Raw genomic sequence first — 25,100 nt, 5'->3', positions numbered from 1 at the left:
AAATTTGAGTGAGCATGTGTGCATGGTGTATAAATATATATTTATATATTTATGTGTGTCTGTGTGTGTACACTACATTTACAAATACGCGTACGTGCCTCTAGGTATGTGTGGGAGAAGAGCGGCTCCGTGATTGACGTGAACACATCACCCCGCCTGCGGCAGGATCCCGACGGGACCCTGCACATCTCCCAGACGTGGTCGGGTGACATCGGAACATACACCTGCAGGGTGACCTCAGTTGGTGGCAATGACTCCCGCAGCGCCCACCTCAGAGTCAGGTCTGCATATTTGCCTCATGTCTCCCCCTCCTCGTCTTATCTTGCTGTCTGTATTTTTTTTTTTCCTTCTCTTATTTACATCTGACCAGGACATGATGGATGGATGTTTTCTCCACCGTTGTGCTTTATCAAAGCTCTCCTCTCCAATCCATCAAACCCCTTTAATATTTACAACACAAAGGCTCTCAGTTTGACTGTTTAATTCTGTTATTTGCTGCCTCTCTTGTCTGATTCCATTTGCTTTTATCGTTTTGTCCCTTTCTTACACACACACATAAACATGTGCTCATGCAGGCAGCTGCCCCACGCTCCAGAAAACCCAATAGCGATTCTTAGTACCACAGAGAAGAGGGCCATCAACCTCACCTGGGCCCAGGCATTTGATGGAAACAGCCCCCTCATCCGCTACATCCTGGAAGTCTCGGAAAATAGTGAGTTTAGTGTTCAACATCACCTAAGCACCAGTGCCACCATCAACAATGCACAAAACCTGATGCATTTTATTGTTTCTTGTTAGCTTTTGTAAATGTAATATTGTTACTTTCTACTCCCTGGAAGCACTCATTTGCTACCCAGCTTATTATATTACATTTCCATTGTGCTCCAAAATTGGCAGTTGCATCCTCTCTTACCTTCTTCAATCAGTAAAACCCAATTGCCTCACCTGTGCGCTTCCTTACGAATGATCAGGGGAACCAAATTGTGTTGATGTCCGATGCTCTTATCTTCCTTTTCGCTTGATAAAATCAAAGAAGTGTGAATGCTTTCGCCCATGGAGAGTGAATCGTTCAACCATTTCTCACCGAAGCTCAGGCTAACTGAGAAGATGACAACTCATTAAGAAGAAAATGAATCCGAGGATGCAGATGGGATCTGGGTTTTGGATAATTGAATTTCAATCTGATATTTAGAGGGGGAGTATACAAAATAAATGACTTGTTTTTTATCAGTATGCAATATTATTATTGAAAATGAAACAGTGTTGTGCATTAATGGTCTGGAATAACATGGAATTCAAATTTGAGTTTTGCAGGCGATGAGGAGGTTTTTCTCAAGAACGTTCTCGTGCTCTCGCGAGGTCGTTTACCATTCACTCGCTTGTTTGCTCACGGCTCTGTCCGCATGTGTGTGTCTTTCACCGCCTCAGATGCCCCCTGGACGGTGCTGCTGGCCAACATCGAGCCAGAGTTTACAGGGGTTACCGTTGGTGGCCTCATCCCGGCGCGCTCCTACCAGTTCCGACTGTGTGCCGTCAACGATGTGGGGAGGGGCCAGTTCAGCAAAGAGACTGACCGGTGGGTACTGCTACTCTGCATATACTGAATATTCAAAAAAAAAAAAAACTGTATGTGTGTGTATTTAAATGTGTACACTAGCCAAGAGGACAGCGTTGCACTTTGTTGGCCTTCACAGTTCTGGAACAACCCCCCCACACCACACCCCACCCCCCCTGTGGCAGTTCAATAGAAAATCCTGTGATTATTTCCTGTTAAGTCCACTTTTTGGTCTTCACTCCTGTGGGAGTGAGCGAGAGATGAGCCGGCTTCGGGACGGGGGCCTTTTCAAGATAAAACTGTGAATGAGCTGAAATTGCACTTTGTGAAGACTTGATGGGTGCGCTGACCCAGCTTCGTCTCCCTCTCTCTCTCCTATTAACTGCCTTTGCTGTACTTCATGAGTAAAATACAGAGAGGCTTGAAAGAGGCAGAGATTCACACAGACTCAAATCTCAAGTGAATTCTCTTGACTAGTAAGATGGAGCGGTCACAATCACACAGGCACACACACATACACACACACTCATACTCATTCTTAGCTCATCACAATTCACCTGTACACACGACAATCTGACCTGCACCAGCATAAACCATTTGCTGCAGCAAGGAAGTCCCTCAAACTGAAAGCCATCACTACCCATCATGCACCTTTTTTTTCGCACCACACACTCATTCACAGAGCCAAATTCCTGTGTGAATGTGCCCAGACAAGAGCGCACCACAGGAGGGTGACTGAGCATCAGCGAGAGTGCAGGGCTTTTCTGAGGCATCTCTCCGGCACACCTCTTTGATCCTAAACACTCTGCTTTATCTCCTCCAGAGCAGTGCTCCGGTGCACTGGGAAGAAATCAAGATGTCATCTTAAATTGACTTAAGGGAAAAGTCTGCCTGGATCTCTCTTTCTTGTTCTTTTATATCTTTCTCTCTCTCGCACTGTATCTCTATTGTGCTGCTCCATTTTCACCAAGGCCTCTTTGATCCTTGTCATGCCACAGCACGATGTCCCTCTGCGGACAGAATTATAGAGAATATGTTTTGGACAAAGACACTTACCCCAACTTTGCTTTATGGTGTGGTGAAAAAAAAAAAATACAAAAAAGCGGGCTTTATTATGATTTGATGTCTATGATGAAATGGGATAGAAATATGCGAAATTCACAGTAATTAATGCATAGCTTCACTCTTTGTCTCTTCTATCACCTCCTCTTTTCCTTTTTCTGCTCCACCAGGCTGACTCTCCCCGAAGAGCCTCCTAGTGCCCCCCCTCAGACAGTCATCGCGAGTGGCCGCACCAATCAGTCCATCATGATCCAATGGCAGCCGCCCCCAGAGAGTCATCAGAATGGTCCACTCCAGGGCTACATCATCAGGTAAGAAGACCGTGACAACCCGCCCTGATTTCTTCCCAGGGATAGGTGCCTGTCTGGGCCATTGCTATTCAGATGTGCTAATAACTGTTATGTCAGCTCCTTTTCTTCCTCTCCATTTCGCTTCATTCTCGCTCACCGCTGCAATAGAATAATTGGTGCCAATTAAATACCTTCCTCTCTATTCATCTGTTGTCACCTCTCTTTTTGTAACCATTTTATGTTCTGCATGGCTTCTCTTTCATTGCCACTCTCCCTGCCTCCTGTTTTTTTCAGGGCATCTGCGTTCTAATATATTTATAATTTTGTCTCTCTGTCTCTGCCTCCCTCTATCGATTAACTCCCTCTGCTGCCAGGTACTGTCTGTCTGGGCTTCCAGTGGACTGCCAGATGAAAAACATCACCAACCCAGACCAGACCAGCTTGCTCCTGGAGGACCTCATCATCTGGACCAACTATGAGATCGAGGTGGCTGCCTATAACGGAGCAGGCAGGGGCACCTACAGCCACAAAGTCACCGAGTGGACCCTGCAAGGAGGTGAGTTGACTTTATTTGGTTTTTACGAATTCCGCTCATTACCCACAGCCTCATCGCCTAATGTTGAGCCTGCAGCATGAGACTGGTGAGTGATAGTTAATCTGTTTTTAATGATCAAATTAAGAGTGGTACAACCATGTTTTCTCCGCAGCGCACCGTTTTTAATCCGCGGCTAACCTTGAAAAGGTGATTCGCACACGTTGTTAAGCCATTTCCCTCACTCCTGTCTCAATCAAAAGTCAGCGGTTAGCACAGAACCTGGTTTTATGTGGTTAATTTCTCAGTAAGTGTTGCAATACTCCAGAACAAAATGTGTGCCGACATGAGCCAAAAGCTACATCAGAGCCTTTTTAAAAATTCTATCCAAGATTTTACTTCAGTTTTTATGTTTAAATTGATCACTTTCATGTGTTTGATTTTTAGCGTATCACATAGTTTTGTATAGTTGCTTTTACAGTTTTTATTTCTAGCATACTGTTATTATTTTTTTTTTTTTCTGATGGCAGCACTTTAAAAAAAGAAAAAGCCTGGAGACATTGTTTGGCCTCTCTGAGTTCAGATTTAATTGATTCCGCACATAAATTACCAGGTGATGATGTGCGTCAGGCTTGTGACATGTTCCTTTCAGTGCTGCCTCAGTTGACTTCTTTTCCCATTGTACATGCTGAGTGATATAATTAGAACACATATTGTGAACTTTCCCCGGTGTCATTCAGCTACATATTTCCATCACGGCCAGTGATTCCAGTACCTCATGTTCTTTTTTTCTTCCCGCCTATTCAAAAAGGGTGAAAGTCACATTTCTCACTGTAAAATTATACCAAGCTGGATCTAAGATTATTTTCGGTAATGCACATTTAGATTGTTAGGTTGTGAATCTGGCTCCTCAGAAAGATTTTACAGTGTGACTCAACTTTTTAAACTAAACATTAACATGCTGATTTTTTAAATCAAGAAATATAGCCAAAGTAGGCTATAGCTGCTGCATTAGCATGTTGAAATGTTAATCCATGTTTTCTTTCCTCTTTTTTTTACCAGAAGAAGATTAAAAAATGCTCTCTATACTGGCTTTCCTAAAAAGTCAGTTCATAGATTACAGTTTAAAATGCTGCTGTTCGACTTTAACAAACACAGGAAAGAGGATATCGCCCCTGGTTTAGATATGCTGCGCTGGCTTCCAGTTTGATTTGAAATTCCTTTAACTTGTATATAAAGCTTTGAAAGGCTTAACACACTCACATATCTTGGAATCCCTGTCATGTTAAATCCACTCCATGAACAGAGATCCTCCACACCAGACTCGCTAAATATTCTCAAGAGCACTCATAAGAAAATTGGGAGTGTTTCCCATCTCCCGTTCTGTTCCACTCCCTGCTCAGATGCAGTTATGAGCAAGGGTGAATCAGCAGAGATTTTGATTGTATTAGGTTTTACAGGTGTTGTATATTAGCCTGTTACACTGGTTTCAAGTTTAAGTTAATTTATTTATATAGCTTTTTGCCTTGAGCAAGTCTAAAATACTTCACAAAAAAAGATCAAAAAATCTAGAGAAAATGTGAGGTTGCGTAAAACCTTTCTTATCTCTTACTGACCCAGGCTTTTAGTCTAATCCAGTGGATCTGTATCCCACACCACTCACTCAAACACATACAAATTCAAGTACATTCCTCTCTCACTCCTTTGTCCAGTAGCATAATTGTGTTGCAAATGTGAGTTCCAGCATTGCTCACATTATTTTCTATCTCTTTTTAAAGTCATTTCTCTTTATCTAATTTATCAGATTTTTTCCTCACTATGTCATCTTTGCATTCCTCCGTCTATTGTTACTTATTATTACTTCTGGTTCATTTATATCATGAGTTCTGAGGAGGTATGTGTAAAAAGATGGCTTCTATTTCTGTCACCTTCATTTGGTTGCTTGGTTGCAAAATACTTCAAATGCCTCAGAAGTGATTGATTCTGTCTGGCGTACATTATTTGTTAAAATCTTGGAAACTTCAGCATACTTTTTTTATGATGCAGGATCAATTAGTTAATGAATGGGTCCAAATCAGAGACTGCTGCCTCTTGAGATAAACAAATGTACGGCATTCATAAACACAAAATTGTTGTGTTTAATTAGGAAAACTTTGAAACCTTGAAGGTATGGCAGACCTCATCATTTTATTTCCATCTCACTTCTCCTTGCAAAAAATAAATAATAATTTCATCATCCAAGTCACTGTCAGTGAATAACGACAGTGAACAAGGCATTCGTGTTGTTTAGCTCAGCTCTCATTAATTGGATGTTTCCGTCACTCACTCCATTAAAGGCACAAGAGCAGATCATGATGTGCATTTTGAATGCATTCAAACAGAAGTGAGTAGAGCGCGGGGCTACGAGGACCAATACCGGCCAATCAGCTTCATTAATGTGCGACTCCCCGGCTGTTTTCCGGTGTTACATCAGAATGGCATGCTCACTTCAAACAAACTGCTGCAGGGTTCACCTGAAAGCCGCCTGAGGCAACTGCTCTCACACCCGGTTTTGACTGGCATGTTCTTACCTCCCCAAATGAGCCAAAAATAAAAAATAAAAGCACCTCAGTCTGATGCTCACATTATAAACGAGGCTGGTCTGAAAGTGTTTGCAAGTGTTTTTCTTTCCCTCTCCTATCTCATCACTATTCTCTCTTCACCTCCCACCCCCTTTCTGTCTTCCATTTCTCTCCCCTCCCCACTGTTTCTCTCTCGTTTTTCTCCTTTCTCTGGATCAGTGCCCACTGTGCCACCAGGAAATGTACAAGCCGAGGCTGTCAACTCCACCACGGTGCGTTTTACCTGGAGTGCCCCGAGCCCTCAGTTTATCAATGGAATCAACCAGGGATATAAGGTAAGCAACACCCCTTCTGTCAACTGGTGCACTCTAGTGGCCAGAGGTAGAAAAGCACTCTGTCATTGAAATCCCATTACAAGCAGCCACCGTAACATTGTGAAAGAAAGCAGAATTTTCTATGGGAATCATAAACTTAACAAATGTTCAGTTTTATGTGAGCCCTTTTAATATGAAATTTCTACTTCATTAAATCCTGAAAAAAATCTGCACTTGTGAGCCTATAATGTATGTACTTAAATCCTTTGCCCTGTCACATCATTTCCAGCTGTTGGCATGGGAACCCAGTCGTCCAAATGAGGTCACCATGGTTACAGTGCGTCCCAACTTTCAGGATAGCGTTCATGTCGGCTACATCTCTGGCCTTAAAAGGTTTACTGAGTACTACACATCAGTGTTGTGCTTCACTACCCCAGGGAGATGGGCCCCGCAGTCCACCTCAGCGGCTACGCACCCATGAGGACAGTAAGTTGTCCCCATTCAGGATATCATATAGTATTTGCAGATAATTACATGTCAGGCTGTTCTACTGTTTGTTTAACTGTCTGTTTTTATTATTTTTTATAGCCCCTGGTGCTGTGGGACACCTTAGTTTCACTGACATCTTGGACACTTCACTAAAAGTCAGCTGGAAGGAGCCACAAGAGAAAAACGGCATTCTCACAGGTAACCATTAAAGATAACAATGCAACGTTAACATGTCTTCTCTGCTTTGCACAATTTATGTGTCACCAAGCTGTGTTTACTGTGAAAACTGTGTAACACTGCACTACGTGCAATTCACCACTTCTCAGGCTATCGTATCTCCTGGGAGGAGTTCAACAGGACCAATACTCGGGTGACCCATTATTTACCCAACCTGACTCAGGAATACAAAGTGACAGGGCTCACTGCCCTCACCACTTACACTATCCAGGTAGCAGCCATGACCTCCAAGGGCCAGGGGCAGCTCTCTGCTTCCACCATCTCCTCTGGTGTACCACCAGGTCAGTGGTCATATGAGCAGATGAACAATTAAATTTTAAGCCAAGCGCTTGAAAATAAGCTACAACTAGATTTTAAAATAGTCATTCCACCTGCGGTGACTCAACAGATTCTTATTATGGTATTTCTAAGAGCTGTAATGATTTGAGTGTCATTTTGACATCCTCTTCTACAGAATTGCCCGGTCCTCCCACCAATTTAGCCATCTCCAACATCGGCCCTCGCTCTGTCAGTCTGCAGTTCAAACCTGGTTATGACGGCAAGACATCCATTTCCCGTTGGCTGGTTGAAGCTCAGGTTAGACACTTCTGATCTATTTTATCGTAATTAGAACAATCTGTTTTTGTTGTTTGATGTTTTAACCTTGGCGCACAGGTTTTACTGGCTAATTTGTTTCATTTGTTTCACTGCTGATATCGCCCCATTTCTCTCTGTGCATTTCAGATTGGCATAATAGGAGAGAATGAAGAATGGCTGATGGTTCATCAGTTGGCTAATGAACCCGATGCTAGATCACTGGAGGTGCTGGACCTAAACCCTTATACTTTCTACAGGTGAACACAGGCACAGACAAACACACACACACACACACACACACACACACATACACACCCCAACTTGCACATATGATATGTAATAAAACCTCTCTTGTGTAAAGCGCAAAGTGTAGACCCTGCAAAAAGGAGTATCTTCAAGCTTATAAATCTATCTAAACCGTTATCATTTTACTGTTATCCTGAGTATGTTGTTTCCATTGTTTTCCTCAGTCCTCTACTCATAAATAGATCCTATCCTCTGTTACTGCAATGACCTAGTTTCCTTTTGGGCATCATTAAAGTTTCATCTGATCTAATCTAAAGTAATCTAATCCTCTCCCATATCACCCTCGCATTGTGATTAAACACCCACCTTTGAGATGATTTATCCGCCATCAGCTGGTTTTCTTTGCCCCCAGGTTCCGAATGCGTCAAGTAAACATTGTGGGCACCAGTCCTCCCAGTCAGCCCTCCAGGAAGATCCAGACCCTGCAGGCCCCTCCCGACATCTCCCCCGCCAACGTCACCCTGCGTACAGCCAGCGAGACCAGCCTGTGGCTTCGCTGGGTGGTAAGCTGTCGCGGCTCACTGCACTTTGGGTCTGTCTCAGTGTTTATGAAGTTAGTTGAGTTTTATTAGTCTATTATTAGATTTGAATATGCATGATTTGGCTGTTCCTATTCAGACTTTTGGTATGTCTTCACATGCATATAGAGATTTCAAATTGCTTTTTTCTTTTTTTCTCCTTCTCATTGGTATGGTGGAAAGTCATGTTGGGACAAGACTAAACTGGCAGAATGCCCTTGGGATATTAATTGGATGCAACATTCATAAGATAAGCCTTGTGAAAATCTGATTGAGGCAATTTCATTTTGCCCATAGAAATGAGAAAAATCAAATTTTTCATTTATTAAAAAGTTTGACATTAAATGATGACTTTCTCTCTACAAGATTACTTTTAAATCAACTGACTCACAGGCAACACTTTTGTCACAATACCTCAATTTAATTTAGCACACTTTGTAATGTCCCCACTGTGTACCAGAGAGTTTTTTGGTTTTTTTTTCCTTTGGTGCATGAAAGGTTTCCTTTTCCCTCTTGTGTAAATCTGTTCTTGTACTCTTAGGGCCGTTATATGATGAACACAGGTGATGGCACTGATGATATTTTGGAAAAGTGTCGACACTCTGTCCTTGATTATCGCTGCTTTCTGCATCAGCATTTGGCCAATGTGTTCTTTTGCTACATCTGTCCATTGTCATCACTGTGCCAACGCCTGAGCAGTGCCAGACAGTGAGAGACAGAAGCGAGATACCCCTGCAGCTCCTGCAGGATTACCAAAAAAAAAAAAAAAAAAAAACGTACATGTTACCTGGATTTAACAGCAGAGGGGTGTCAGCTGTGTGATACAGCTCTACAAATTAATGACACAGCTGAATGACTGCGGCCCATTTCAAAAGCTGGGTGTAAAATTTTGTGGTCCGCTTCATCGCCATGAAAGTATGAATCAAGGCCACATTGATTTCAAGAACGCTAAAACTTTATTTTAAACTTAAATAAGCCCAGCACATATTTACATGACTATGCTCACTTATCAAGCTCATTTTTATGTATGTGTCAGTGTTAGATATAGAAAACAGGTACTGTAGGTTTAAGTCATTATTCTTACTGACTGAGTGACTTTTCGAGTGATTGCTAACGCCCACAAAACACACCTTTGCATAACAGTTCATTTTAATATTGATGTACTAAAAATCACTCTATAAGGTACTTATGTCTCACATAGCAATCAAGTTTTTAATTACATTTCAAGAACTCTATTTCATGATGAAATAAAATATTTAGATATTAGGATGCTGTTATTATTTTATGAACTTTTATTTTATGAACTGAAAAAAAGAAAAAATTCTCTCAGCCTCTTCCAGAGTGGGAGTACAATGGGAATCCAGATCTCGTCGGCTACCGGATCCAGTACTCTAAAGCTGGGACTAAAGGGGGAGTGCTCTCTCATGTCATCATGGACCGGCTAGAGAGGGAGTTCACCATCGAGGACCTGGAGGAGTGGACGGAGTATGAGGTCAGAGTTCAGGCCATCAATGGTATCGGCTCTGGACCATGGAGCCAGCCAGTCCACGGCAGGACCAGGGAGTCTGGTGAGGATGGAAATACAGATACAAATATCAATGTAAAATCCCATAGGTATACTTCAAGTGTTCTAAACTTTGCCTCCTAATGTAGTGCCCTCCAGTGGTCCCACCAATGTGTCGGCCTTCGCCACCACCTCCAGCAGCATCCTGGTGCGGTGGGGTGAAGTCCCAGAGACCGACCGCAATGGACTCATCTTGGGCTATAAGGTCACAGTAATGTCTAGAAAAACCATACATATTTAACAGGGCATGACCGTATGACTATGGAGTAAAATCAAGACCATATAATCATCTCCATCTTAATAATTCCTCATCACCTTCCAAGTCACTTAACTGTCTAACATCCCCCTGTGTCTCTCAGGTAGTGTATAAGGAGAAGGACTCAGACAAGGCTCCCAGCTTCTGGACAGTGGAGGGCAACACCAGCCACAGCATCCAGCTGAGCGGTCTGGGCAAGTATGTCCTTTACGAGATCCAGGTCCTCGCGTTTACACGAATCGGCGATGGGAGGAGCAGCTCACCGTCCATTCTAGAAAGGACCCTGGATGATGGTAAACAGATTTTTATCAACCAATTTAATCTTGTTGTTATCGATGAAATTGTATTTTCTTCTAAACAAATTAAAAACATGTCACTGTGCTGAGGTAATTTCACTTGTTGTGAATCAATTTGTATCTAGAATTTTCTTATTTTGAGTATTTTTTTTCAGCAAATGATTGAAATGTTCTGCCTTATTACACCTTGTATAAAGAAGTATATTATAGAGCTTTTTTTCTTACATCTCGTTTTGATAATAATTGAATGCTGGTCTAAGCTCTACAGGTCTTGATGCAGTTTTTATCACTGGATTTATGTCACTAACAAATACTCTGTCATTTCATGTGTCATAGTGCCAGGTCCTCCAGTTGGCATCCTCTTCCCAGAAGTCAGAACCTCCTCGGTCAGGCTCATCTGGCAACCTCCTGCACAGCCCAATGGCATTATCCTGGGTGAGTTTCCAATATAGAGACTTTCATTTATGACCTTAGATATTCTTGTGAGATAAAGGCAAGGCAAGTTTATTTGTATAGCACCTTTCAACAACCAGGCAGTTCACAGTCCTGTAGCTACGGCATAAAAGGCATTAGGACGAGATATAAAAGAAATTCAAGGCGACATAAAAAGATAATTAAATAAAAAATACGCTGAAATATAATAAGACACATTAAACAGGAGAAGAAAAGTTACAGCGCAGCTACAGCGAAATGTGAGATAGTTGAATTTAATAAAGAAGTCCCAAGGTTTTATTTAAACAAAATATGTTGCTTTGTGTCTTGGTCCGAGAGAATAATTTTCCAACTGGATTTCTCTCTTTGCCTCTGCTTTTTATGCATGACTTTATATTATGAGTTTGTCTTTCTTAGCCTATCAGATCACGTACAGAAGGAACTCTTCAAATAGCAACGCTGCCACCGTAGACGTGCTGAGCCCCAGCGCACGACAGTACACAGCAAGTGGACTGAAACCAGAAATGGTTTATGTATTCCGCCTCACTGCTCAAACACGGAAAGGTTGGGGGGAGGCTGCTGAGGCTTTGGTGGTCACAACAGAAAAGAGAGGTAAATACTGCAGCCAAAATGTATTATTTAAATTATCCTCCTCTAAATATTAAGTTTGAGAGTAACTGAGTGTGTGTGTGTGGTGTGTGTGTGGTGTGTGTGTGTCCTTCAGCTCGACCCCAACCCACGAGCCGTCCTGTAGTGCCTCAAGAGGAAGTCCAGGCTCGCAGAGTGCTGTTGTCATGGGAACCGGGCAGCGACGGCCTGTCCCCGGTTCGTTACTATACAGTCCAGTACAGAGAGCTGCCAGACAGTAACTGGACTGTCCACTCTGCATCGGTCAGCCACGAGACCCACTCCTACATAGTGGACAGGTAAAAATAAATGTCCATTTTAAACATCAGTATTTTTTTTTATTATCGGTTGTGCAGTCAAAAAACAGAAATACAAGCACAGCAGCACATGCTGCCAACAACGTAGACATTTAACTTTTTCTTCTCTCTTTAAAGGTTAAAGCCATTCACTTCTTACCAGTTCCGCATTAAAGCAACCAATGACATTGGAGACAGCGAGTACAGTCAGGAGAGTGAGGCCATCACTACACTACAGGATGGTAAGACCCTGTGACTGCTGTATAGTTAGATGTGAACCAAGCTTTGCACCAAGCAGGGCAGCATCATTATTAGTTGATTCTCTCTGGATTTGTACAAGAACACCTTTGTAGTTGTATGAACATGCCTTTACATCTGTGTTTTGACTTTGGATTTTCACAGTGAATATTTAACATCAACAGCGCGTGTGTTTACTCTCAAGCTGTTCCCTACCAGAATGTTTGAATTATATATCAATCTCCACAGCTGTGTTGCTTTGTCAAAACCAAAAATCTTTTTCTTTTCTCATTCCTTATCCTCTCCAGCCCCAGACAAAGCCCCAACTATTCTGTCTGTTACACCTCACACCACCACGTCCGTGCTGGTCCGTTGGCAGGTACGCTTCTGAATTACTCAGCGCTGTGTTTGGTGAATGGAAGAATGGAATGGTGGAAGGTGGAATATACTGGCCAGAACTATTGATTGTGTGGTACGTTTGTTGAGTTTTGAGCCATAAGGAGACCTCTTCTCTTTGTAGCCTCCTTCTGAGGATCACATAAATGGAGTCTTGCTGGGGTTCAGGGTCAGGTACAGAGAGTTACACTATGACAGACTACGCAGCTTCTCTGTCCGCACAGTCAACAGTCCATCCGCCAACTGGGCTGATCTCACCGGTGAGTTGTCCCTTTCACTGCTTACCCATCAACTACCTTGGGTTTTAAGCTACCCTGAGTCATAAATGTACCTATTTTTGATGCTGTCATCAAAGCCAGCAGTGTGTTTTGCATGTCTGCTAATATTGCCTGTCTTTCCTGATCCTATGTCCCACTTTCGCCCATCCTCTACCTAAACTCCAGCTCCTTACAGTGTCAGGAACTTGAGTGAATCCTCGCTCACCCAATACGAACTGGATAGTAAGTCTTAACACATCCCTTGATGTCTCTCCTCCATCACTCTCCATTTGTCTGCGTGTCATCTGCTACATTTTACTTCCACAAAATATGCCATTTGTATAATAATTCACAGCAAGTGCGCGTTGCACCATCCTCCCACTCAGCTGTATCCACTGAGGGCCTGCTGCTTATTCTTATGATGTGATACGACTTTAATCTCTCCAAGCTGCCCTGTCGTTATTTCAGTGTGTTTTCTTTCTTTGTAATCACTGACAAATCTTCCCCATGTCCCCACAACAACCCCATCTTTTCATCAGCTTGCCTTACAATTCCACCCCTCCATTATTATTATTTTTTTTTTTTGGTTCAATTTGTGATGTTGTCTTGCCACAGGCATCACTACGACTGTGTGTCTCCCTGGAATAACTTCTTTTTGCTCTTTTATCTTAACTGTTCTATTACAACGCTGTTATGGGTTCTCTCCTTGCAGATTTGAGTAAACACAAACGCTACGAGATCCGTCTCAGCGTGTACAATGCTGTGGGGGAGGGTCCAAGCAGCGCACCACAGGAAGTGTTTGTTGGAGAGGCGGGTATGTATCTTCTCTGACTGTGCAGCATGTGTTTTAGCCTGCTTACCTTCAGTCTTTATTTCCAAGCCAGTCATATAGAACATATAAACTCTGCCCTCCTCCCTCCATTCTAGTCCCAACAGCCCCTCCCCAAAATGTGCTGATCCAGTCCTCAACAGCCACACAGCTGGACGTCATGTGGGACCCCCCTCCTCTTGATGCTCAGAATGGGGATATACAGGGTTACAAGGTATCAATAATTTGTCTTTTTCTGTGTTTCCACATATCAACTCAACTTACATCATGCCTTTCTTATTTTTATATTTTCATTGAAAAGGGAAAAGAACTATGAATTCTGCATCCTCAACTCTATTATTCTGTTTATAGATCTATTTCTGGGAGTTTCAGCTCCAGAATGAGACGGAGCGCCTGCGTACTCTGTTCCTGCCAGAGCTCGGGGTGAAGCTTAAAAACCTGACAGGCTACACCACCTACATGATCAGCGTGGCAGCCTTCAATGCTGCAGGGGATGGACCCCGCTCCCTGCCCACCAGAGGGCGCACTCAGCAAGCAGGTGAGTCGCACTGAATCCAGATGTGGATAGAGAGATTACAGTTGTTCGTCAAGAAGTCCAGTGGCATTTGTCTTCCAGCTCATACCTTGTGCTAAAACCACATAACACTCCACAGTCTTAGGCTCTGCATTTCTTCACACCAGCTTTCTGTCATCCACACAATGATACTGCTTCTCATTATTTAGCCACATTGTTTATGGTGCTCAAGTGCTTGTGTGGAGTAGTGTCTCAAAGTAAGTCCTTCATTCAATAATAAAAGATGTGTCACACTAAAGTGCAAACTGCAAGTGAAGTACTACTGCTTCAAGACAAACAATGTTAAGACCCGCTCCTTCTCAAGAAATAGAACATTTTCACTCAAGAGTTTTGTCCTGCGAGATGTAGCATAAGAGATCAGAGCCCTCTTGGCACCTCCTCCCGGACAAGCCTTGGGGGTGGAAGCCCAATGACAGCGGAGGAGCAATGAATACGGAGTGCGGGGGACACATGTAGATTAGTTGTTTGGCTGCAGCTGCACAAAGATGTCTGTGTTTACCAGCTAGCGAGAGTCCCTCCTCTGCGGTTTCAGCACAAAAAATGGTTTACAGTATAAATTTCTCTTGTCTTTTCCGCCCCCTTGAAGGCTGTGACATTGGCGAGGGGTACAAAGTGCTGAGAACTTAAAAACACAGGCAGGAATTTTGGCTCTATGCACCACGGGGTCCTGGGAAGTGAGCCAGCACAAGCTTTTGTGAATTTTATGCAGAATTGTGGCTAAATCCTGACACTTAGCTGGATCTGGGTTGGGTCAGCAGGCAGAATTCTCACAGCTCTTGTTCAAGGTCATGGAGTGATTATGCACACTCTTGTGTCTACTTTTGAGTTTGCTTTTTGGTGACTCATTTGCTTAAACAGTCATACAAGATTTTGGTCTTGTTTGTTGTTGTGTGTTTTTTTTTTTTTAACAGTGATCTGAGATGTATGCCATGGTAGCTGTTTGCACAGAACATTTTATTGTTCACGCTCTGATAATGAACAATGAACAATGAAATCCCTTTCACTGTTAATCTCACAGTGTTCCTGTTTCGTATCCTCCAGCAGAATATGATTTTTTTTTTTTTTTATGAATATGTCAAATTGCCCTCCCTGCTTTAGACTACGAGCACTGCCTTTGGATTTCACTCTGACATATTGTTCCATTGCTATTTTTGTTGGCAGTCTAATTTACCCAAAAGTGAGAAGTATCTGCAACAGAAGCAACTTTTCAAACTGAAAATGTGTTAAATTACTATTGCGACTCATGAAAAACTATAAACGTCTACAGAAAAAGGAACAAGAATAAGAAGACATTATAAATAATTTTGCAGAACTTCAAATTATAAATGAACAATGGGTTTATTTAGTTATTATTATTTTATGTTTTCTTACAGTCTCTCTGAGATTTTACAAATTATTTTTCATGAAGATGTACTCCAGGGTGGCATATCCAGGTCGCTGCATTGCAGATTTGAAGCTGAGTATGCAGTGCATGTAGTGTTTTGTCTCACTACTCTTCACCTGTCTACCCTTCTCTCCACCAAAAGCGCCCAGTGCTCCCAGCTTCATCCACTTCAGTGAGTTGACCACCACCTCAGTCAACGTGTCCTGGGGAGAGCCCAAGCAGGCCAATGGCATCATTGAGGGCTACCGCCTGGTTTACGAACCCTGTACTCCAGTCGATGGTGAGAAACTCTGCCTGGAGCCTAATAACTCTGCCGTGTCTTGACATTCCTCAACTGGCTTTCTCAGACACTGATTTACAACCTCTAGCCTTGTTACTATGCTCTTTTTTAACTCACGCTGCTTAAGCTCATGCTCTAATCTGTTACAGATGAGTGTAGGCCCCGCAGTAGCATATATGGTATGGCTGATAAAATATGTTGGAATGCTCTGGTGAGACTTTGCACAGCTTCCTCTCTCACTCAGAGAAACATGGCTAATAGCTGGCTAAGTGTAGTTGCCTGGACCAGATTGTCAAGTAATTGGGAGCAGAGGTGGAATGCTGAGCTGAGGCTGCTGTGGTCCCTCGGCTGTCCACTAATGAACCCAGAGCAAAGCTGAACAGAGTAGCAAAGACAGGGAATATGTCAGTCTATTATAAAAAGGATCCCTGTGTCTGGATATCTAGGAGGCTGCTGGAATAATACACCTGTTCTGTTGAATATGCAGATATGTGTGTTTTGGTTTTCTGACTTGTTATTGTGAAGTCGTCTACGTGCCTCTATGTGTCTGTTTGTACAAACAAAGCTTGGCTATTTGTCGCTTGTAGAAAGCAGCATCTAGAGTCTTAGTGTTTCCTGTACAGACTCCTCTCCTCGCACTCCAGGTGTCAGTAAGATAGTGACAGTAGATGTGAAGGGCAGCACTCCCTTGTGGATGAAGATCAAAGATCTGGCTGATGGCGTCACCTATAACTTCCGCATCCGCGCTAAAACGCTCACTTACGGCCCCGAGGTAGAGGCTAACATCACCACTGGGCCAGGAGAAGGTACTTATTTCTAATGTCCGTGTCAATAATATAATCTTTTAGAGTGCCTCCCTGACAGGATTGGTTTTTCTAACAGTCAGTTTTTGTCTTCAAAAGGAGCCCCAGGCCCTCCTGGAGAACCCTTTATTTCTCGTTACGGCACTGCCCTTACGCTGCACTGGACGAGTGGCGATCAAGGTCGTGCACCCATCACACGATACGTCATTGAGGCCAGACCCTCTGGTGAGCCACACTCAAAAACAGTTGATGAGTTCTTTCCTCTATGATGACTACAGCTCTGGTAGCTGATATATTGACGTCTTTTCTCACCTTGTCTTTAGATGAAGGATTGTGGGATATCCTTATCAAAGACATTCCTAAGGAAGTGACATCCTACACACTTAACCTGGACATGCTAAGAGAAGGGGTCACCTATGACTTTCGAGTAATTGCGGTCAACGACTATGGCTATGGGTCCCCCAGCGCCCCCTCCCCTTCCATATCAGGTTAATTATGCTTTAAAATGATGAGTTAATTGTATAATACATGTTTTACTGAGGTATTAATTTCTGTTATTTGTTCCGTTCACAGCGCAGAAAGTCTCTCCATTCTATGAGGAGTGGTGGTTCCTGGTTGTGATTGCACTGGTGGGCCTCATTTTCATCCTCCTCCTTGTTTTCATCCTCATCATCCGAGGCCAGAGTAAAAAATACACCAAAAAAGCAGATTCAGGTAGGAAACAACGACTGACTGCTCAACTCAGCACTAGCGTTTCAGTTTCTCTATTTGTTTCTGCAACTTAAGCTATCGACCAGTATTTGTCTCCCTCATGGACAGCTCTGCTGAGAATTGCATTTTAATGATTGCACATCCAGAGTCTATTTTATAAAATGGAAGCGTGACAGGCTCACACAATTAAACAAATTACCTGTATTCCCTTTCATTGTTTGGCTGACAGGGGAAGGATGAGAGTAAAGGTTACCGGTGAAAGAGCTGAAATAGGCAGATGAATAAACATTATTGTTCATGTTTAACTGCAGTGAGGATCAATACTGGGATAAATGGCTTGGCAGTGGTTTAATGCTCAGGTCATTAGTCAGACTGAGAGTAATTATATAACTACAGCTCTCGCACCACTGTATCAAGAAGCCAATTTTCATGATTGTGAATTATCCCAGGTGACACTACTGCTGCTAGAAACTCTTTATCAGGGGTTCTGTCTTCAAACCCAAACACATTAGGTAAGGGAAGTTAATCAACATTAGTGGACTTATTGTTAATACTTCACATTGTGGTTGGTTGGTTCTAATCACAGTAAAGGCATCTAGGGCAATTTTTATGCCTCCGCACTGAGGACAGCAGTGGCTGGAGGCTTTGTACTTTCGGGTTGCCTGTCCGTCTCATGAACACAAAATCTCACCTACACCTTGAAGTAATTTCTTCAAATTTGATCCAAACATTCAGTTGGACTCAAGGATGATTTGATTCAATTTTGGTGGTCAAAGGTCAAAGGTCAAGATCACTGCACCCTCACAAAATGCAATTTTGGCCTCGTGAACGCGATATCTCAGGGACACTTAGAGAGAATTTATTTAAGTTTGGCACAAATATTCACTTGAAGTTAGATGAACTCATTGGATTTTGGTGGTCAGAAATAAAGGGTCAAAGGTCAAGGTCACTGTGACTGCACAAAACACATATTTGTCTATAATTGAAGAATTCACAGGGTAATTAACTGCAATAAGTAATTCTAGTTCCTAGAAGTTTGGCCACCCAAGAGCTCTTAGTAGCGACTAGTAGGGACAGATATAGTGGTAAGAAGGGGAAGGTGGGAGATTTGGGAGAAAGAGTGAAGGATCAGGTCAAGCCTTCCTGAGGCGACTAGTGACTTTTTAGCTTAGTCAGCATTTAGCAGGGTGCCAGGGTTACCGGGGTCAGTAAACAGGGCTCGTCTAGACCAGTATAGACAAGGACTGTGTTTGTGTGGGGATACAAAGAGGGCTTCTTCGCCCCTCTCAACCCCTCCCCAGTTTTCCCAGCCATGAAGTTGGACTTTCACACTGGCGGCTGTTTGTTTTACTAGAGGCCAGGACTGGACAGTGGGCCTGACAGACTGATGATGATGTTCTACAGATGAATTTAACATTTTGAGCTGCTGTAAATTTAGGATGATGCAATTGATAAAATGCCCAAATACAAATTTTGTGCTTAGAAAAATTATGGTGTTTATGTTAAAAAAGCTTGGAGTTGTATTGTGTTGTGTGTAGTTCATACTTAAGACTGAAACTGATTCTAGATTTGACTGAAGATCACAAATCACTTATTTCATTCCACGACCGAACAGTGTCGTCCTCATACCCCTGTCCAGGCAACCACTCCAACTGCACGGCGCTGCCCCTGACCCACGGGGAGATGGTGCGCCTGGATGAGGGACGCTTCCCGGCCCTGGAGCTTAACAACAGACGCCTTTCTGTGAAGAACTCATTCTGCCGCAAGAACGGCATCTACACACGGTCAGTCAAATCACCCTAAACATGTCGTCATCAGTCATACGCTCACAGTCATCCATGGTGTTCACCTGACTATCACACTCATTTCCTGCAGGCTTCATAAAAATATTGTTAACTCAGTTTTGTCTGAGTTTCCTCCTCCAGTTGAGTGTGTTACTAATGATACTGACAGGAATTAATAATGTAGTGTTGTGTTTCCTCTCCTTCCCTCACAATAGCTTGTCATTCTTGAGAGAACAAGCCGAGCCTCGAGGAGCCCAGCTGCTGATTTCCAGCCTCCTTCCGCTCTCCTTGTTGATATTCGCTGTTTGTGCTAAGGAACAATTTATAGAAGGGGACATCACAATACTGGCTAATTAGTATTCATGAGCTTCTGCATGGGGTCTTTGTCTGTCTATCACCGCTTCAGACAAAGGGTGCTTATGGGTCAGAGCCGGCCATTTTCCTTTGGCCTTGAGCCCAGAGTTTCACTCAAGTGCAGTGCTGTGAGGGCTATCTCGACATAAAGTACAACCCTGTCAGAACGAGAACACGTCCTTCTACCCATCAGCAGGACTTTGGCAGGCTGGCTCTTTGGTAATGTTTATGTAAACATTAGATAAGAGGACTTTCACAAACTCTGCAAAGGGAATGTTCTGCATAGATGCACGGGTCACGCACTCGGCAGATGGTCACATGGTTTGCATTGGGGGATGGGGGTCCAGAGTCTGCTTCTTGTTACAGAAAAAAAAGTGGAAAAAAAGATGTTGGTTTTTGCACATTAGTGTCCACATTATGGTTGAATGTGTTTAAAGGGCTGCATTAAGGGCAGGGGAATCTGTGCTGTTTTCTCCTTGACCAAGGAGGCCGGGAAGGGGATCAAAGAGCCTAGAGATCCTCCCTCTCTTTGAAGGGCTCCAATCTGGTTCCCTACTCTTTGCTAATGATCTGTGGACTAAGGAGAAAGAGTGGGAGGGCTCCCTATGGGATATTTGAAAGGGTGAGGGAAAGAAGGATGAATTAGACAGATAAGGCAAAAGAAGAAATACAACACTCCTAAATAATTCAGAGTTCACTGGCAGCATTTTGTGTTGAGTGAGATAGGTAGCAGGATCTATCGCCCCTCCCCTGCGCTCACGTGGCCCCATCCTTTTAATGTCTGACTCAACCTTGTCTGAATTCTAAGTAGATGCTGTTTTTTTTCCCTCTCACATTCCGCCCCCTCACGTCATCCCCTTTAACCCAGAGGAGATGTCCCTTTGTTGTGTCAATCCTTTCATGGCCGTTGTCATGTTGTGACTTCTAAGCTTCCTGTTCTTGGCATTCCCAGTGATTTAGCTCCTGCATATATCTCTGCACACATTAATTTTTACTTGAGAGGTCGTCAAGGTTGTCTCCTTTATGCCTTAGTATTACACTTGACATCACAGGGTTTTATGCTTGTCTATTCTGCCCCCACATACAAGGTTTTCCATTTCAAGTCATTTAAACGTTTACTTATATGCCATTCCTAGTTCATATAATTTTTTGTCTTTTATCTGAACCCACAGCAAACCCTTCTCTTAATGCTGTGTTAGCCTCAGTTCCATACTGTGTCCACTGATGTAGCTCAGCGATGTGAAGGTATTGGTCCAGTTTTGGCCCTCTGACTGTCCAATTCAATCTCAGCAGACCTTGAACACAGCAGCAGTCATTACTGCAGAAGAAGAAAAATAATTGTCTGCACAGATGTTTCTCTCTGCTTCACTTTACAGACTTAATGACTAGAGCCAAAAGAAGCCAGGGGTCTATTTACTTGACCTACACTCATAAAAGAACTTTATAATACTTTGCTGAGCTCAGGGCCATGCTTAGTTGCACAGCTTTTGTGCAGGAGGTCTAAATCTACGACTGACTCAATCTGTACAGTCTTTTAGCTCTAATCACCACAAAGAATCCTTTCATGAAGATTTTCATATGCTTTTATGCAGAATCCTGTTTGTGCATCTCATGACGGTTGAAGTGAGTTGAACTCATGCAGAACTGACCCCCTGCCAATGCTCCCAGCAGACATTTGGCAAAGATCAGAAGGAAATAGGGAAAGAATAAAACCAAATATAATTTCTTCCCCTGCGTTGTGTATTAGCAGCTTCCAGGAGTATGCAAATAGCCCATTCTCGTGCTTTTCTGAAGTGAGCTATCATTTTCACTTTCATAATCAATGAGTCTGCGCTCAGTCTCTGCATGTTCATCGCACTGAACCCCCCGTGGGATGGGGAGCTTCTTCATTTTTAGAGCTGTTTTGCAGGCTTTCATTAGCCATCTGAGAGGTGTCAGTCACAAGAATGACAGGGCTTTTAATGTTTACCCAAATGTGTTCTCAAAGAAGAGAGAGCTCCAGAGTTTCCCAAAGAGAAATATGATGATGATCAAATGAAACAGTTTTCTTGTGTAACCTTTCTCTCTCTCTCTCTCTCTCTCTCACACACACACACACACACACACACACGTTGTGTCTTTTGGTTTCAGTCTCTGATAGACACTCTGTCTCCTTTTCTCCATCTGTCCAGGTCTCCACCGAGACCCAGTCCTGGAAGCCTGCACTACTCAGACGAGGATGTCAGCACTAAGTATAATGACCTGATCCCAGCAGAGAGCAGCAGCCTGACTGAGAAACCCTCTGAGATATCTGACTCTCAGGTAAGCAATGAATGACCCTGGCTTGCAGCCCACGTCCTCTCCATGTCTGGAATAGACAATGAGCTAGAATTAAAAAGTAAAATTCGACTGTTTGAATTTCCCAAAGTGACAAAGTCCTTTCAGAGGCAAAGTCATAACCTCCCTAAACTCAAAAATACTTCTCATATTCCACTGTCTTTTACTTTTGTCGCCATCATCATCTATCACCTTGATAACCGCCATTCTTTTTTGTCATAATCATGGCTTTGCTAGATGCAGACTACATAGCTATAAGACAATCTGCCTCAAGTAGATCACCTCAAAGAAAGTATCATCTGTTAGCATAGGCCAGTCATGGCTGACATGTTCTCCCATGGGAAGAGAGTATGGCTCCACTTCTCATGTCTCATTTGTCTTGGAATATCTTCACAACTAATTAATTCTCCTCAAACAGGAAATGTCGTGTTAATCTGGCCTGCTGGGTCGGGTCTTATGTGATGATCTAAGCAGCTCAGTGTGTGTGTGTGTGTGTGTGTGTGTGTGTGTGTGTGTGTGTGTGTGTGCGCGCGCGCGCGTGCGCGTGAATCAGGGAGGTCTGGTGAGGAGACAGGGAGGTTAGAGGTGATGAGGGATGATAGATACAAAAGGCAGAAGAAGCTGATTGTAGCAGATTCTAAACATCTGTCTTCCCACACTCTGGGTATCCCTGGCCAATTTATCTGGTACCTGCACAGTCAAAACATTGTTCAACCCAGTCTGAACAAATACTGCTCTCCCGGGAGACACAAACCGCTGTTATTCTTTTTCCTCTGCATAGCCTCCCACTGTTTACCTGCCACTTGTGCAAATAAATGGTGCTTCAACATCTGTTAAGCTGTAGTGTCTCAAAAGAGCAGTAGATGGGCAGGCACTTGTCAGGCACACAAATGTGCCAAGTGTGTAATGTTTTCTGTGAGAGTAATTTGCTCTCTCTTTTTTTTTTTAACTGTTTGCATTTCTCAGCCGGCACAACGTGCTGGAACAGGAACAGGATTCTACCCACACAAACATTTGTTACTTTTAAGGCTGATGGCTTAATATTACAACAAAAGCAAAATAATCCTGTAAACATTATCTCTGTCCAATTCTAGGACGATCTTGTGTACACTTATCACATCTGTGCTCCACAAAGCTATGGGTGAGCTCCTGTGCATGAAAGATGCTCAAGAGAAGTGATTATCTGCCCCATAGAATTGTACATGGATTAATAGATTGCCAGTTGTCTCTGAGTAGATATTCCCTGCTGTGTTATGAGTCAGTATTGTGCATTCAGTTCACCAGTAACGATGCTACAATAGAATTAGCTTTGATTTGTGAGCATGTTAATGTAGCTGTCATTATTCTTTTTAGTCAGCAACCCAATTGTACGAGGTGTGATCAAATTGTGTTGGTGCAGCCAAAAAACTCAGGTCCTAAGTGCCGAATGTCCTCTCTTAGATGCCCCAGAGTGGTGCAGTAGAGCTTGGTTTTGCCAGTCTGACCCTGGGGGACGAATTCAGGGTGCACAACCCTGCAAATGTCAAAGAAAATGTTAAGTATGTTCTTGGTCACTCTCCTGACCTGATACTCCTTCTTCAGTCTTGGAGAATGTGGGCTCTTCCACCGTGAAAACTGCTGTTTGGTCATTGCTTGCACCTGCTGCATGCATAATACCGTGCCGCACTCCATTCATTCGCAACAAGGAACAGTCTCAGAACTTTTTGATCGCACCTCATGTGCTTTTGTTTTTCACTATACTCTACTTTGTAACTGTAAAAGTGTTTTCTAACTCTTTTTTCACATTGACTCACAGGGCAGCGACAGCGAATATGAGATGGATCAGAGCCGGCAGAAGACCCACTCCTTCGTCAACCACTACATCAGCGACCCCACCTACTACAACTCCTGGCGACGGCAGCAGAAGGGCGTCTCTCGTCCGCCGGCGTACGGCTACTCTCAGCCCGAACCCCTGGTGGAACAGGAGTCACGGCAGCACCCCCCACCCATACCCCCTCTGCCCCCTCTCCTCCCCCAGAGTGCCCCGTCCCCACAGCCGCAGTGCCAGGGCCAGGGCACTCTGTTCAGGCCCAAGGGAAGCCGGACTCCCACCCCTTCCCTGCTGTCCTCCGAACCCCCCAGCCAGCACAGCACCCTCTACCGGCCCCCCAGCAGTCTGGGCTGTGCCGCTCAGGCACCTACCGCGGGCTTCTCCTCTTTTGTTTGACACACAGCTCTCCTTCCAATAACAACAGGACCCTGAGGACGAGTCTTTGATTTTGTTGTTGTTGGTTTATTTGTATTTTGCTCTCTTCCTTTTGATCTTTTGTTTTCCTCTGTCTTACTGACAGAGTTGTTGCTCAGTATTACGCATTGCAGTCATCTTGATTAGCGCTTTCTCCTCTGTGAAGAGTGTGTGTGTATGATTGTGTATAGCGTGTATGGTTGGTTAGTCCATGTGATATGTATTTCATGAAAAGACAATCATTTGAAAGTTTTTTATGCGTTGCTTAAGTAAATTTATTTGAAGGTTCAACCACATAAACAAGGGATAAACAGAACCCGAGGTTCTTAAAAAAGAAACCCTTGTTTTAAAATACTGTATTATTGTTTATTATGAGAGCTTTATGGAAAAACAACCACCTTAGAACCATATAGAGTACGGACCACTTGGCTTGCTGAGACTGGACAATGGAAAAATCAGCTCTGACAGAAAAAATGTGACATTTGAAGAAAGGACAAACTAATAGTGAGAAATTGACTCAGACATGGAGAGAGGCACAAATGGTCACTGTGGCCAGTGGCTGCCTTTGAGTTTCTCACTCTGCCTAATCATTGTTGGAACTGCATTATGTGTTTACTATATGTACTTGTCTTATATTGTTTACCAGATATTTATATCAATCAGCTTCAAGCTCGACATTTTCAGAACATCACTAGTGACAATGTTATGAATCACATTAAAGCATTGTGGCACCTTTATAGTAGTCCGGGGAATGTGTTGATTGTGTGCTGGTACTCATGTCAGTAGATATACAAACTTAGACAACTTTCTTATTGTGCATCGGTTTGCTTTTATGTTGATCACAGAGTGATGACAAGAGGACCAAAAGCACAAATCTTCTTCTTCAAACGATATTATCCCATCACAACCACATCAAACATAACCGCTGTCAAAGAAGTACACAAATAACTCACTTTGATCGGGTAATACAAGAGGAACATTAGTAAAAGGTGTGATGAATTAGCAAAGTAGATCTGTAGAGATCTCAACCACCATGCCGA

At 43.2% G+C, this 25,100-nt stretch overlaps 1 protein-coding gene across 1 annotated transcript in view; it reads left to right on the top strand.

Annotated features, from left to right (window-relative positions):
• Positions 1-24,802, top strand: part of LOC108902737 (protein sidekick-2-like) — an 81,666-nt gene extending 56,864 nt beyond the window's left edge. The window contains 34 exon segments of the mRNA XM_018704728.2: positions 105-281; positions 576-712; positions 1,429-1,576; positions 2,788-2,928; positions 3,282-3,463; positions 6,220-6,335; positions 6,604-6,750; positions 6,752-6,800; positions 6,903-7,001; positions 7,130-7,321; positions 7,495-7,616; positions 7,764-7,873; positions 8,275-8,425; positions 9,771-10,008; positions 10,094-10,209; positions 10,364-10,553; positions 10,893-10,991; positions 11,406-11,600; positions 11,713-11,914; positions 12,050-12,153; positions 12,457-12,527; positions 12,669-12,804; positions 12,988-13,044; positions 13,514-13,615; positions 13,729-13,844; positions 13,982-14,168; positions 15,731-15,868; positions 16,513-16,674; positions 16,771-16,896; positions 16,995-17,159; positions 17,245-17,385; positions 19,022-19,166; positions 21,692-21,821; positions 23,632-24,802. Of these exon segments, the coding sequence (XP_018560244.1) occupies positions 105-281; positions 576-712; positions 1,429-1,576; positions 2,788-2,928; positions 3,282-3,463; positions 6,220-6,335; positions 6,604-6,750; positions 6,752-6,800; positions 6,903-7,001; positions 7,130-7,321; positions 7,495-7,616; positions 7,764-7,873; positions 8,275-8,425; positions 9,771-10,008; positions 10,094-10,209; positions 10,364-10,553; positions 10,893-10,991; positions 11,406-11,600; positions 11,713-11,914; positions 12,050-12,153; positions 12,457-12,527; positions 12,669-12,804; positions 12,988-13,044; positions 13,514-13,615; positions 13,729-13,844; positions 13,982-14,168; positions 15,731-15,868; positions 16,513-16,674; positions 16,771-16,896; positions 16,995-17,159; positions 17,245-17,385; positions 19,022-19,166; positions 21,692-21,821; positions 23,632-24,042 (5,002 nt within the window). The 3' untranslated portion in view covers positions 24,043-24,802.
• Positions 24,803-25,100: the final 298 nt, after the last annotated feature.

The sequence above is a fragment of the Lates calcarifer genome, linkage group LG11 (genome assembly GCF_001640805.2).
Source record: "Lates calcarifer isolate ASB-BC8 linkage group LG11, TLL_Latcal_v3, whole genome shotgun sequence".
NCBI classification, from domain to species: Eukaryota; Metazoa; Chordata; class Actinopteri; family Centropomidae; genus Lates; species Lates calcarifer.
This window is presented reverse-complemented; position numbering and strand designations above follow the sequence as displayed.